We start from the raw sequence: 15058 nt of genomic DNA on the forward strand, positions 1-15058 counted from the left end.
CTGGAGTCCTTCCCTGGATTCTTGTTGGCTTTTGGATTTGGATTGTTGTCTTGATTGTTCATTAATCTTGTGGTCTTTCATTGTGATTTATACATTTTGGTTTAGGGAATTGTCAGGGCTGTGGCTCAAGCTTGGAGCATATGGATTGAGGGAGAGTAAGGAAGAGATCTATCCCCTTTGTCTGGTGCCCCTTCTTGGGTAGGAAGGAGGGGTCCGGGCCAAGCTCTGTGAGTCACCACCAGCCACTGGTCTCTCTCTTGTTCTGTGCTCTTGGGTTCTAGCACTGTGGGAGTTTTCTGCATCTGGATGCTGCAGCCTGGTTGGTCAGACCCCAGAGTCCTGGGCAGCTGTGGGGCTGCTCTCATGGCTTAGCTGTGCCACAGACTTAGGATGAGGAGTTGGGGGAGGGCTCTTAGTGTTTTTCCTTCCTTGTATGTACAAGTTGTTAGGTTTTTTTTCCCATTTCTGTGATTCTCTGTTTATGTATTTGTTGTTGTCAATCTTTTGGGGACTAGTGCATGTTAGGACCCTAAATCTCTTTATTTGATTAGAGAGAACTAGGGTGAGTCTCTATTATTTCACTGCCATCGTCCCTCCATAGTGCAAACTCAGCTTCTAAAAAGAGACAGCTTCCAAGGTAACATAATTTGTAGGTCAGCCACCAAATTTGAGACTTACTAATCAAGTTTTGTTAGGGTAAGACATTATTTATGACTTGTAGAGACGGTAACGAAGGGATAAGTAGTTCATCTGACATTTGAGGGAAGATGAAAGACAGATTTAAAAGAAAAAAAAAACTTCATGTAGGTAATTGGCTACACTACAGTGGCTTACACTTATAATCTTCTTATAAGGCAGAAATGTGAGGATTGCAATTTGAGGTTAGCCTGGACAAAGATTTAGTGTAAACAAGCTAGGCATCATAGTACCCAGGGGGCAGAGGTGGGATCAAAGGCTGGTCTTGGGTAAAAGTGAAACTATATATGAATAACAACAAAGTAAATAGGTATTGTAGCACAGCTTAATTAGTAGTTCAACTATCTGCCAAGCACAAGGACCTGAGGTCAAACCCCAGTATAAAACACACACACACACACACACACACACACACACACACACATATACACACACACACACACACTTTAAAATATAAATGTAATAAACAGTTTCACAAATGTATTATTCATCAAAGGCTCAAGTTTTACTCATGAAATTATTTCCCAGCTAGGCTTAAAGGGGTGAGTGCAGTGTCAGTTACTCTTAATTTATATTTAGATAGAGAGATAGGTGTACTATATAGTCACCTACTTAATATTTTATCATACTATAAAAATACAAAATTAGGCTGGGAAGGTGGCTCAGTGGTAGAACGCTTGCCTTGCATGCCTGAGACCCTGGGTTCGATTCCTCAGCACCACATAAGCAAAAAGAAAAAAGCCGGAAGTAGCGCTGTGGCTCAAGTGGTAGAGCGCTAGCCTTGAGCTGAAGAGCTGAGGGACAGCGCCCAGGCCCAGAGTGTTCAGGCCCCACGACCGGACCCCCCCCCAAAAAAAAAAAAACAAAATTAGATTAACTGTTTATTTCTATTGAATTGTTTTTCTAGGATCAAGACAACCTTTAATTCTACCATCGCAGTCTATGCCTTGTTCATCACCTCGAGATGTTCCACCAGACATCTTGCTTGATTCTCCAGAAAGAAAACAAAAAAAGCAAAAGAAAATGAAATTGGGCAAGGATGAAAAAGAACAGAGTGAGAAAGCTGCAATGTATGATATAATTAGTTCTCCATCCAAGGACTCTACTAAACTTACGTTAAGACTTTCTCGTGTAAGGTCTTCAGACATGGACCAGCAAGAGGATATGCTTTCTGGTATGGAAAATAGCAATGTTTCAGAAAATGATATTCCTTTTAATGTGCAGTATCCAGGACAGACTTCAAAAACACCCATTACTCCGCAGGATGTAAATCGCCCACTAAATGCTGCTCAGTGTTTGTCGCAGCAAGAACAAACAGCATTCCTTCCAGCAAATCAAGTGCCTGTTTTACAACAGAACACTTCCGTTGCTACAAAGCAACCCCAGACTTGTGTGGTACAGAATCAGCAACAGGTATCACAACAGGGACCTATATATGATGAAGTGGAATTGGATGCATTGGCTGAAATTGAGCGAATAGAAAGAGAATCAGCTATTGAAAGGGAGCGCTTTTCAAAAGAAGTTCAAGATAAAGGTAAGATGGTCTCATTTTTACCACTTCATGTGTGGTAATCTGTAATTCTTTCTTTTCCTCAAGTGTTTTTTGTTCTACCAGTTATATTTCAGAAGTTAAATTCTGAACTTAATTTTTCATCTGCAACAACTTGGTCAGATTTGATAATTTTGTGTCATATATATATATCATCAATGCATGATGTGATTTAATTTATGCATTACCATTTCCAGATTACGTGCATTTTTCTCTAAGTTATGTTAATATAATTGTACAGCTTCACCTTTGTTTTCCTCCCAAACAAGGTTAACTATCATGGAATGACCTTAAAGTAGGTACATTTAAGATGAACTTTATGTATAAGCTTATTAAGCAGTTAGCTATTTTACTTGGTTTATAACTCTATCTTAATGATGTGTTTTAGTTAAGTAAGCAAGTTATGGTAAGATTCTTAAGTTAATATTAAATAGCAAACATTAAGGATCAAGGATCTTTAAATGGGGATTACAATTAAATGTTCCATTTTACTGTTCAATATGGGGTGGAGTTTGAAGGCATACCCATACTATGCATTTATATGCTTACTTACTGCTTTATAATCAAATAGAAGTAAATCCCTCACAAATGGTTTGTCATTTGGTGTTTCCTATGTACAAAAGTCTCCTGAATATCTAGGACTGATGATCAGTAATTGAAAATAATATACTTATGCATTTGTTATTTTTACAAATACATTTATATACATTTCATTTTCCAGAGTAAAAGTGTGCTTCAAAATTTATTTTTATGACCAAAATATTAATGGGATGGCATATCATTCCTATATTCCTTGGTATTTAAAGAATATAACTCCTTTATATTTGAATAGAGCTCAGGTTTATATGTAATCTTGCTCATTATGTAACAGGATCATCACTAAATAATTGTGTTCATATGCTGAAGATTCATATTTTAATTTTGAAAAAGTTTATTTAGAAAGTAACCATAATTTTTGTAAGGCATGTAAATTAAAAGTAGGCACAGTAAAGACATTTCTTTCAGACATTTCTGAAAGTATTTTACTGACAAGGGATTGTTTGTTCTTTAAAATTTTGACATTTATCTTTAGAGTTAAGATTGAGTAGAGAGTTGCTGAATATTTTTTTTTCTGTTTGTAATATGGGGTTTAAGAAATAAATAGGCTGGAAAGGTGGCTCAGAAGTAGAGTGCTTGCCTTGCATGCCTGAGACTTTGGATTTGATTCCTCTGCACCACATAAGCAGAAAAAAGCAGAAGTGACACTGTGAGCTGAAGAGCTGAGGGACAGCGCCCAGGCCCAGAGTTCAGGCCCCACTACCGACCAAGAGAGAGAGAGAGAGAGAGAGAGTTATATAGGATCCAAAGTGTATTATCTCTAACCTCTTGCAAAAGCATATATAGCTTCTCCTTATAGTATTACCTATCCAAAATTCCCAGTACTGTCAATTTCACAAAAAATATATAAAATTTTGATTGCCTGACCAGAAATTTTAGTTGCATCAAGAACTGAATTTTCTTGATCTGTATTATAGAAAATTGTGTTCTTGAATAGAAGTATAACTTTTTCAATAACTTTTAATGGTTGGTGATAGGAATAAAAAGAAGAAATGGCAAACAACCTTTGATAATTTTCTTGATTTTTTTGTTCTATCACATTTGTTAAAATCAAAGTTTTTGTTCTTTAAATGGAATAAAATGAAATTGTTAATAGATTTAATATTGCATATTAGTGGACTCAATTTTATATTATGTTTAAGGGAAAGGAGAAAAACAAAATCAGATACAACATACTGTTCTTGCAGAAATTTATATATTTTACTTTCAAGTATAAACATTTTTTTCTTTTCTGTAATTTGTGATGGTATGGCTATAACAAAAGTATTGGAGCTCAAAGAACAAAGTTGGCTTAGAGTTCTGGTGAAGATGCAAAATTATTTGTTGCTGTAAAGATTAAGGTAGGAGACTGGAAAATTGACTCAAGTGGTAGAGCACTAGCCAAGAGCAAAAAGCTGAGGGAGAATGTGCACTGGTGGCTTACACCTATTTATCTATAATCCTAGAGATTCAGCTATACAGGCTGAGATCTGAGAATCACAGATCACAACCTGGGCAGACAAATCCATGAGATATTTATCTCCAGTTAACCAGCAAAAAGTCAGAAGTGTGTTTCAAGTGGTAGAGCACCAGCCAGGAGCAAAAATGCTGGTGGAGACCTTGAGACCCTTTGTTCAAAACCCAGCATTGGCACAAAAAAAATGAGTGGGAAAAAAAAGATTATTTTCCTATTGAACTTGACATTTCTAAGTAATTTTTCTATTGATTTATATTTACAAACATGGAATTAAAACCTTTGGTTTTTGAATCCTGTTTAATATTCAGTTTCTGTTTTGTGTGATGCGGTAATATTTTTTTATGTAAGAAGTTTTCTTGAAGGTGTATTTGTTGTTCCAAGTTTGTGAAGTCATAAATAAAAGTAAAATCCTTCTAAAGTGATGATTTTATAGTCAGCCTTTGGGAGATGATATTGATTCTAAAATTGGTTTTTAATATATTCTAGGAATTTTTTTGCAATTTTTGAAGGAGCAAACACAACTAAATTATCTGATCAATGTGGGTTTACTGAGAGTTAATGTAAGATCTGATGTTGTTTGCCAGTGTATTCATTTGCCATGAGAGAAATATATTACTGTCAACTAGAAACCAAAACTTATATCTTAAAAATAAGACTTGAAAGTTCAACAAACATAGTTGATAATTGTGGACTTTTAATAAAAAGGAATAATCTTAAATTTATTTATTTATTTATTTTAGTGTGGGGTAAACCTAATTCCACACATAGGAAATACTTTTCTTACTGTAGATATTTATGTCCCTGTAGTCTATTCTTCCTTGTTGAGAGAGAGAGAGAGAGAGAGAGAGAGAGAGAAAGAGAGAGAGACACACACACACACACACACACACACACTCTGATAAAATCAATTCTTAATGTAAAAATATTCCAAGAGGACCTTTTTCTTAATCTTTTTTGCTCATAGTTTTAACATCTGTAATTATGTAAGTTAATTTAAAAAGACTTTCATCTTTGTTTCTGAGATAATCTATAGGCATCAGTGTCTTCTTTGTGTACTGAAAATTCCTTTCTTTTTGTCAAAGAAATTCCTTTGTTCATCTTTGCCTATTTTATCTTTTCCCAAGGTCCACTTTCCATGTTAGCAAGTAAAAAGGAATGGCCTGATTTCACTAATATTTTTACATTATTATAATTTTCTTGTACTATAATCTAGAAGAAGAAATTGACATGTTGAGCAAAAACAAAAATGCAAAAATCTGAAATCGAAATTCAGAACTTTTCAGCATCAAATTTGAGAACATTTGAAGTTTTTTCTTAATTGGTTACTGTTTGTACAGTTATTGTGCTTTCTGTTTAAATTGTTTTTCACTTATGACTTACAAGTTGGTGATACAGTTGATTTCTGATGAACGTAATTGAGTTCAGATTTTCTGTCTTGATCTTTATTTTAAAATGTATGCTTCTGGATGACAAGTATTACAGGTTTTGAAGTTATGATATCTCATTGTACATACTTCCTTAAGGAGTATATGAATTGTCATAGCTAATCTTAAGGTTCCTATTGTTGAAGAGAGCTTAAAGGTAATCAGTGTCCCAAATGTTAAATTTATTCCTCTTAGATACTAGAAATGGTTTTCTAACATTAGTTTCAAGTTATCATGCACATAACAAAAGTTAAAAAGAAGTTACTAATACAGACTGAGAAGAACTTTATAGGAATATATTCATAGTGGAACTGAATCAGACCAAGTAAATCAGAAAATGATTGTTCTTCCTATATCCAAGAAACTCTGCAACAATGTTGAATTTTTCTTCTAGTTTTACAGAAGTGAAGTGCTTTCAACAGTTGGAAAATTAAAACTTCATATTCAGCAATATTTTATGTACAGAGGAAAAATAAGAATTTTATTATAAATATTCATCGACTCTGTAGCTTGATAGCTATATTTTCCCAAATTTTATTTTAATGACAAAAGATAAATTAGAATGGAGACAGTGAACCAAGTGCCTAAGGCTCATGTCTATAATCCTAGTTACTCAGGAGGCGGAAATTTTAACTACAATCACAAGACAGCCTAGGCAGAAAGCTAAGGGACAGTACCTTGGCCCTGAGTTCAAGCCATAAAACGAGCACAAACGATAAAAAATAATATAAAAGAGTGATCTATGAACTCTGAAGTATTTTGTAATCCTTATAAAAATCAGCCTTCTGTCTGGATACCAATGGCTCTTGCCTGTAATCCTGCCTACTTGAGAGGATCTTGGTTTGAGACCAGCCTGAGCAGAAATATTCACAAGACCGTGTCTCAAGTAAGAGCTGGGGCCAGTGGCAAATACCTAGCGTCAATGGGAAACCTAACATAAGCAAGCAGATCCTACTCAAATACATATGCAGGCAAGAATTGAGACCCTAGCTCACAAATAACCAGTTTTTTGTTGTTCTTTTACAAGAAATGGTCAGAAGGTACTCAGCAATAAGAGTATCTGCTTTGTATGCAAGGGGACCCATTGTAGTGCCAAAAGAAAACAAAACAATCAGCCTTTTAAACTATTTTAACATTTTCTCAGAAAAAAGATACTACTCATTCATAAAAAAGCTAGATATTTATGACAAACTCTTTAGTTTTCTGAACCCATATCATTGTACTTCTTGCCTATGTTTAGTGATAATTCTAGTGATTTTTCAAAGCATATTGGATTAAAATTTGGAAATCTTTTTTCTTTTTTTAAATTGTAAAGATGATGTACAGAGGGGTTAAAGTTACATAAGTCAGGTAATGAGTACATTTCTTTTTAATAGTGTCACATCTTCCTTTGTTTTCTCCCAGTTTGTTCCCTCCTATCCCCTCCCCTACAAGTATATAGATCATTTTCAATGTAATGTCTAATGAGTATCACTGCTGCTTTAGTTCACCCTTTGTCCCACCATTTGTATGTTCCCCTTTACCCAAAAATATAGAAATCTTAAATTATAGTGTATTAATTTCTAGACCTTTGACATAAAAGATTTAAGGGATAAGGTGAAAGTGTCCTATTTATGATCTAAGAATTACTTACTGTGTCCAAAATAAAATATTTTGTATGACAGGTTTTTTTTTAAGATACTATAAATTTAGCTCTGCATGCTTTTTTCTTAGGTGTTGATGCAAAAAGCATCAATATAAACTTTTTCCATTTTATTTGTAACTTTGGAGACAATCTAATGATAACATAAGTTTTATTAGTAGTAGTTATTTTGTGAATGGATCATGTGTTATGATAGACTTGACATCTGGGAAACAGAAGGAGCATGCTGGATTAGTTTTACAAAAGATAACTAGCAGATAACCTGAGTACATTTGTTAGATCATGCTTCTCTACCAGGAAGCCACATTCTCAGCCCCCAAAGTAAATTTTAGTTACATATGATTAGAGTTTAAGTTGGAATGAGCTGCTGCTTCTTACAGTAAGACTTTGTTGTAGAAAAGAAACACTGTCATTAAAATGTTTTTTTGAACTTTGTTCCCCCAACAATCAGTGACTGTTTTTCACCTGTTTGAACTTTTGACATTTTAGCCTTATTCCTGAAATGGTATATCACATTAGTGAATTACAAGAGAATCTCCTCATGTTCCAATGTCTAAAAAAGACTTTAAAAACAGTTAAGCAAGTTGAATAAGTAGAGAAAACCTCAAGATGGTATAAATGAAACTATTAAGAACTAGAGATTCAGTCTATAGAAAATGACCTACAGATCTTTGCAGAAGTAGAATCATATATAACTTAAAAATACCATAATATTTTCCACAGTGGCATATTTGTGCTTCTGTGTGTATTTGTTCTTTCTTTTCAGAATACTATAATTATTTCTTTCCGGAGCCAACATGTAAACCTGTAAAAGTTTATGTTGAAGAGCTTTTAAGTATTTTTTTTGCCAGTAGAAATTGCTTAAGAAGAAAAATTCCAAAAATGTTCTTACATGTTTCTGATTAATACCTGTGGTATATATTGCTTGCTTGCTTCCTTATTCTAAATTTACTTCTATCATTGTATGTTAGCTTTTAAATTCCACATGTACTGTTAACCACTCTTAAGAAATTTGAATTCTGGGCCAAAGGTTTATGACAGATTCTCATTTTCCTCATTTCCATTATTTCAGCAACATAACACATTTTCTTTCTGGTTTCATTTATTTACATATTTATCTGGAATAAAAGTTTATATTTCCTATTTGATATATTGACAGGCTTTTACTCGTTTTTGGTTAACAGTTAAAGTGATCTTAACTGAGAGTATATTATTTATAACTGGCTATCTTATTCCTATATAAGACTCTAGTTTATCCTTAATATATATGAACATAAATAGACAGTTACATTTGATACATTATAAATTCTATTCATTTTTTGTCCTTACACTTTACATACTCTCAAAAAGTATGATGTTCACTTTTTTTACAATAGTTATTAATACTCATACATTTCAGCAAGCATGAAAATTTCCTCAAACCTTAGTTTTTAAACTATATTATTCATGCTTACTTTTGTATATGCATATTTACATTTTCATTCACTAACATTTAAAAAGAATGGTATTTATAAGTCCATATGGATTTTAATAAGATGAGAATATATGTCTATTACTGATAATGAATATTTATCTTTAAATTTCAGATAAGCCTTTGAAAAAACGAAAACAAGATTCTTACCCACAGGAGGCTGGGGGTGCTACAGGAGGTAATAGACCAGCTTCTCAGGAGACGGGTTCTACGGGAAATGGGTCAAGGCCAGCATTAATGGTTAGCATTGATCTTCATCAGGCAGGAAGAGTGGACTCTCAGGCTTCTATAACTCAGGATTCAGACTCCATAAAAAAGCCTGAAGAAATCAAACAGTGTAATGATGCACCTATTTCTGTTCTTCAGGAAGATATTATTGGAAATCTTAAATCTACACCAGAAAATCATCCTGAGACACCTAAAAAAAAATCTGATCCTGAGCTTTCAAAGAGTGAAATGAAACAAAATGAAAGTAGGCTATCAGAATCCAAACCAAATGAAAACCGACTGGTGGAAACAAAGTCAAGTGAAAGTAAGTTAGAAATTAAAATCGAGACCCAAACAGAAGAAGTTAAGCAGAATGAGAACAGGACTACTGAATCCAAACAAAATGAGAGCACTATAGTTGAGCCTAAACAGAATGAAAATAGACTGTCTGACACAAAACCAAATGACAACAAACAAAACAGTGCCAGGTCAGAAACATCAAAATCAAGACCTGAAACCCCAAAGCAAAAGGGGGAAAGTCGGCCTGAAACTCCAAAGCAAAAAAGTGATGGGCGGCCTGAGACCCCAAAACAGAAGGGAGAGGGACGGCCTGAAACTCCAAAGCAAAAAGGGGAGGGACGGCCTGAAACTCCAAAGCAAAAAAATGAAGGCCGGCCTGAAACACCAAAACACAGGCATGAAAATAGGAGGGATTCTGGAAAGCCATCAACAGAGAAAAAACCTGAAATTTCTAAACATAAGCAAGATATTAAGTCTGATTCACCTCGGTTAAAATCAGAACGAGCTGAAGCCTTAAAACAGAGACCTGATGGGCGATCTATTTCTGAGTCACTAAGACGTGACCATGATAATAAGCAAAAATCAGATGACAGGGGTGAGTTAGAGCGACATCGAGGGGATCAATCTAGAGTTCGAAGACCAGAAACACTGAGATCTTCTAGTAGAAATGAACATGGCATTAAATCTGATGGTTCAAAAACTGATAAACTAGAAAGAAAACATAGACATGAATCAGGGGACTCAAGGGAAAGACTATCTTCTGGGGAACAAAAATTAAGACCTGACAGTCCTCGTGTTAAACAAGGAGATTCTAACAAATCAAGACTTGATAAACCTGGTTTTAAATCACCAAATAGTAAAGATGACAAAAGGACAGAGGGTAACAGGAGTAAGATAGACAGTAATAAAGCACACCTTGACAATAAGGCAGAATTCCCAAGTTACTTGTTGGGGGGCAGGTCTGGTGCATTGAAAAATTTTGTCATTCCAAAAATCAAGAGAGATAAAGATGGCAATATTACTCAGGAGACAAAGAAAATGGACATAAAAGGAGAACAGAAAGACAAAGTAGAAAAAATGGGATTAGTTGAAGATCTAAATAAAGGAGCTAAGCCTGTAGTTGTTCTGCAAAAACTATCTTTGGATGATGTTCAGAAACTTATTAAAGATAGAGAGGATAAATCAAGAAGTTCTCTTAAATCTATCAAGAATAAGCCATCAAAGTCAAATAAAGGTAAGAATACGTCTCATGTCATTTGTATGCTAATCATCTATAAGTTTTAAGGTTACTAAATATAAAACAGTAGAAGCCTACAAAAATTAAAAAGCTGCTACACAAAAATAGATCATTTCTATAAAGTAATTTTTTAAAGAGTGTACATAAAAAATATTCAGTGAGTTTTTTTCTCTTACTCATAGTTGACCTACTCAGTCATGAATTTTACATCCATTTGGTTACAGGGATGAACTTTTTACTGGTTAATTACATCAAATATTTCTAAAAGTTGTTTGTTAATCAAGTGAATGATGTATTAGAATAGCTGTCTTTACCTCTAAAATGATACGTTGACTGTAGAGACATTCTATTTTACAATTAACTTATATTAATTTTTAGCATCTTAGTAAAGCTGTATGATTTATTAAGAACCAGTGTTAAAGTTCTTTCAAGAATACTAAGTGTAACACTATTTTCTCATGGGCTTATTTAATTATTGGTGAATGGATTGAATTTGTATAATTAAGAAAGATTATTTCTAAGGTAGTTGATCAGATATATTTTATATTTTAAAAATAGTTTGTTCCTTTTTGTATAAAGGTAATAGTGAATGGTATTCACCTAGTAAAGTGGGTTAAGTTTGTGGTGGTGCTACTGGTGGGTTTTTTTTTTTCACAGTTGAATTATATTCTCTGGCTACTTGAGTAATATTTCATGTGAGAGAATCCTAAGTGGCAGTTGGGAAGAAAATATTGTATTTCAATGTATAATTATGCTTAAAATATAATTAATTTTCGTTGTTGTTTTGGTAACACTGGGGTTTGAACTCAGAATCTGATGCTCTACCATTTACCTAAATCCTTAGCCCTTTATTTTTTTTTAAATAACTTCAGGTTTTGGTCCAGGCTGGTGTTGACTATAATTCTTTGTACATAAGCCTCTCCAGTAGGTTGGATCACACTGTCACACCTGGCTTGTTGGTTGAGGTGGAGATTTCACTAAACTTTGTGGGGGAGGGGGAAGGGAATGGATGGCCTCCAATTGCAGTCCTGATCTTTACCTTTGGAGTACTGGGCTTAAAGATATATCACCACACCCAGCTTGTTGGTTTTTCTTTTAATGACAAGACCTCCTTAGCTCATGCTATCTAATCATGTAATATAAACAAATTGAAATATAATTTTGAAGGCACTAGAACTGATTCTTTAATTTTGTTTTCATTCTATGAAAGAGCTTTATGAAGAACTTAGATTTTTGCTTGCCTACAAATAAATAGTGAAAATCTAGACTTACACTCCCCAGTATGCTATTGAGAGTAGCCTCTTTGGGCTATTTAAATTGAAATTCATACAAATTGAGTGAATATCAAAAACTTTCTCTTTAGTAGTCACGTGGCCATTGTATTACTCACTTAGAGAACACTTACATCATTACAGAAAGCTGAATTGTATAGCACTGCAATATATTAGGCCATGTGGAAGGTATGATTATTATTTTTGTTGCATACTATTTTAGCTTGTCTACCCAAAAAAGCTCTCTGCAGTGACATGTAGGTGCTGCTTTTTTTGTTAAACATGGTCTTTATCAAGCATTCATTTTTCATGGTGTATTTCGTTTTGTTTTTCAGAAATTAAAATAAGTATGATTGCCTGCTGAATCACTAACTGCTTACTCTTCTAGTGACTTTTCAAATTATGGCAATCAGACCTACAAAATTAGCAGTTTATTTTACTTAACTTGAATGACTCTTCATAATTGCTTGTTAATATAAAAGAGGTTATATAATGTGGGGACTAGCACTAGAATCTATACTCTTTTGAAGATTTCCTTTTAAGATTTTCACTGAAAGTTCAGGGGTAGCTTACATTTATAAAGATTGCATTCAGCAGTTTTAGATGAGTAAATTGAAAGATGGAAAGTGGTACCGTCTTGTTTCCTTGATCTGGATCATCTTTTTCTCCTTTACCATCTCAGCTCATCAGCTTTGCTTTCTAAGCTCTGTTTTAACAGTCTTTTACAACTGCTAACCAACACTGAGAAACAATATAGCTTCAACTTAGTAATGGTTATATTATTTCCCATGATTTTTCACACATAATTCCTTTGTCTGTAAATGTCAAATAGACTTATAACATTAAGTGTTAGACATGTTAGGTCATATATGTAGATGAGTCATCTTCCTATTAGAGTAGTATATTGTATACATGTACATGATTGTGTATGCATATACATGTATTATCTACAATTATATGCAGAGCTTTTCATCAGAATATTGTCTCAGTCCTTGCATTCATTTCAAGATGCTTTGTTAGATATCTTTTGGCTTGAATCTTAAGATCCGTATCTATTATTTTCTTTGTATCAATGTTCTAATTTTGGCTTTATTTGAAATATCTATTACTAACTTAGCAGTCACAGAGTTATGTACGAGTTTTTCTTATTCTTGTATTTGAAAGACAGTTGTGGGTTGTTGACTGTGTAGTATATATTACATGGTTGTTGACTGTGTTGTATACATTACCTGATTTTTCTTTGAAGATGTGGTTTTTGTAAGTACAGGAATTAGTCTTAAATATTTGCGTGATACTTTTGTGGTTGATTCTTAGTAGAAGTTTCTCCGTTTTGAAAAAACCATAAATTTTTATCTTTATCTGCTGTTCACATATTAAAAATTCATTCTTTGGGATAATTTGAAATTCTTTTAATATCCGTTGGGCTGACAAATTTGGACTGAATGGAAGAGATTTACATTTATAGCTCCTAATTTAGATTACTTATTTTGTCTTTATATGAGCATATTAAATGTAGTGATATTAGTGAGAGAGGTCTTTGGAGAATATTCATTATAGAATTTGTAATTACCTGTGTTTGGATATGGTTTTAGAACAATACTTTGAAACTATGTGCTGAAGATTTCCATTTATAGAAAATTTTGGTACTAATTATGACAGTAGATAGTTAATACTGATTTTTAAAGACCTACATTAATAGAAACCTTTTTTCTGGCAATTTTTGAAAATTCTCGTGTAAACCCACTACAGATCATAATACCAGAAACAGAGGAATCAAAACCTTGAAAAATTTTACCCTTTCAAAGCTTGATACATTTAATTAATTAATTAATTTTGGTCAGTCCTGGGGCTTGAATTCTGGGCCTGCCTGGCCGCTGTCCTGAGCCCTTCAGCTCAGGGCTAGCACTCTACCACTTGAGCCACAGCACCACTTCTGGTTTTCTCATGGCTAACTGGAGATAAGAGTCTCATGGATTTTCCTGCCGGAGCTGGCTTTGAACTGCAATCCTCAGATCCCAGCCTCCTGAGTATCTAGGATTACAGGCATGAGCCACCAGCACCAGGCTAAAATACTTGGTACATTTGATTTTTCAACCTAAGAAACCAGTTTCCTTCCTACTTTGTATAGTTAGGAATACCAAAATGAATATTACAATAAGAGTTAGTCTGCCCAGTTCTTTATAATATAAAAAAATGTAGGCAATTTTCATTGAGCTTATTTAATAAAGTTTTTAAAATATGACTTTATATATATATATATTTCATAATCCATTTATATTTGAAGATACTGCTGGCACATTTATTTTTTACATTGTGTATATGCATATTAAGTAGAACATCACATGATCTCTGGCTTCTGCTTTACTGTATTGAGTAGTAGGCTGTCATTTACATAATAAATTTCATTGAAAGAATGTTTTCTTTTTTTTTAATTATTTTTTTTGGCACCATTTATGTTAGGTATTTAAAAAGAGGTAGCCAAGTAAGAACAGCACCATGCACGTGGTATTCAGGTATTCATTGTTCTGGCTGGCACCAGGCCATCTTGGTCCTCCACACGGTAGGGAAAGGCCTGGGAAAGAGAGCTGGGAGATCTAGGAAAGAGAAAGAGCTGGGAAAAAGAGAGCAGAGCTAGAAAAGAGAGCATCTGGGAAAGAGGTGGGAAAGAGCAAGCTTGGAAAGAGAAGAGAGCTGGGAAAGAGAAGAGAAGGAAGAAGCTGAGAAAGAGCTAGAAAAGAGAAGGGAGCTGGGAAAGAGAAGAGAAGGAAAGAGCTGAGAAAGAGCTAGAAAAGAGCAGCGAGAGCTAGAAAAGAACCAGGGAGCTGGGAAAGAGAAGAGAAGGAAAGAGCTGAGAAATAGCTAGAAAAGAGCAGAGAGAGAAGAATGTTTTTTTTTTGTGGTGTGGTTTGATAACTGAACACTGGTGAAGCCTTTGTGGTGTTACTATCAATATATTAAAGTATAGTACTAAAATCGAGTATTTCCTTAAAATATTTTCTTTTGCCTCGTTAAATATAAATTATTTCAGTTGCTACAAACTACCCTGTGGTATTTTGTCTTCATAAAATAACCTCTGGTTTGATTGCTAGTAGAACCTGTCCCCAAAGCAGCTAACAATAAACCACATCTCAATGACCTGTAGTTATAGAGAATATAACTATATAGTGACTCAACTTACAAAGTAGGTGTCACTTTGTTTCATTTTGAG

General features: G+C 34.0%; 1 protein-coding gene across 4 annotated transcripts in view; it reads left to right on the plus strand.

The window, feature by feature from the left end:
- Nipbl (NIPBL cohesin loading factor) overlaps window positions 1-15058 on the plus strand; it is a 186980-nt gene that overhangs the window by 99693 nt on the left and 72229 nt on the right. For 3 of the 4 annotated variants that reach the window (XM_070041039.1, XM_070041040.1, XM_070041038.1), the window contains 2 exons: window positions 1604-2230; window positions 8951-10576. In XM_070041039.1, the coding sequence (XP_069897140.1) occupies window positions 1604-2230; window positions 8951-10576 (2253 nt within the window). The remainder of the gene's footprint in view (window positions 1-1603; window positions 2231-8950; window positions 10577-15058) is intronic. The other variant, XM_070041041.1, reaches the window with a different exon arrangement.

Source organism: Dipodomys merriami, unplaced genomic scaffold (assembly GCF_024711535.1).
Source record: "Dipodomys merriami isolate MVZ:Mamm:240054 unplaced genomic scaffold, mDipMer1.0.p SCAF_30, whole genome shotgun sequence".
Classification (NCBI taxonomy): Eukaryota; Metazoa; Chordata; class Mammalia; order Rodentia; family Heteromyidae; genus Dipodomys; species Dipodomys merriami.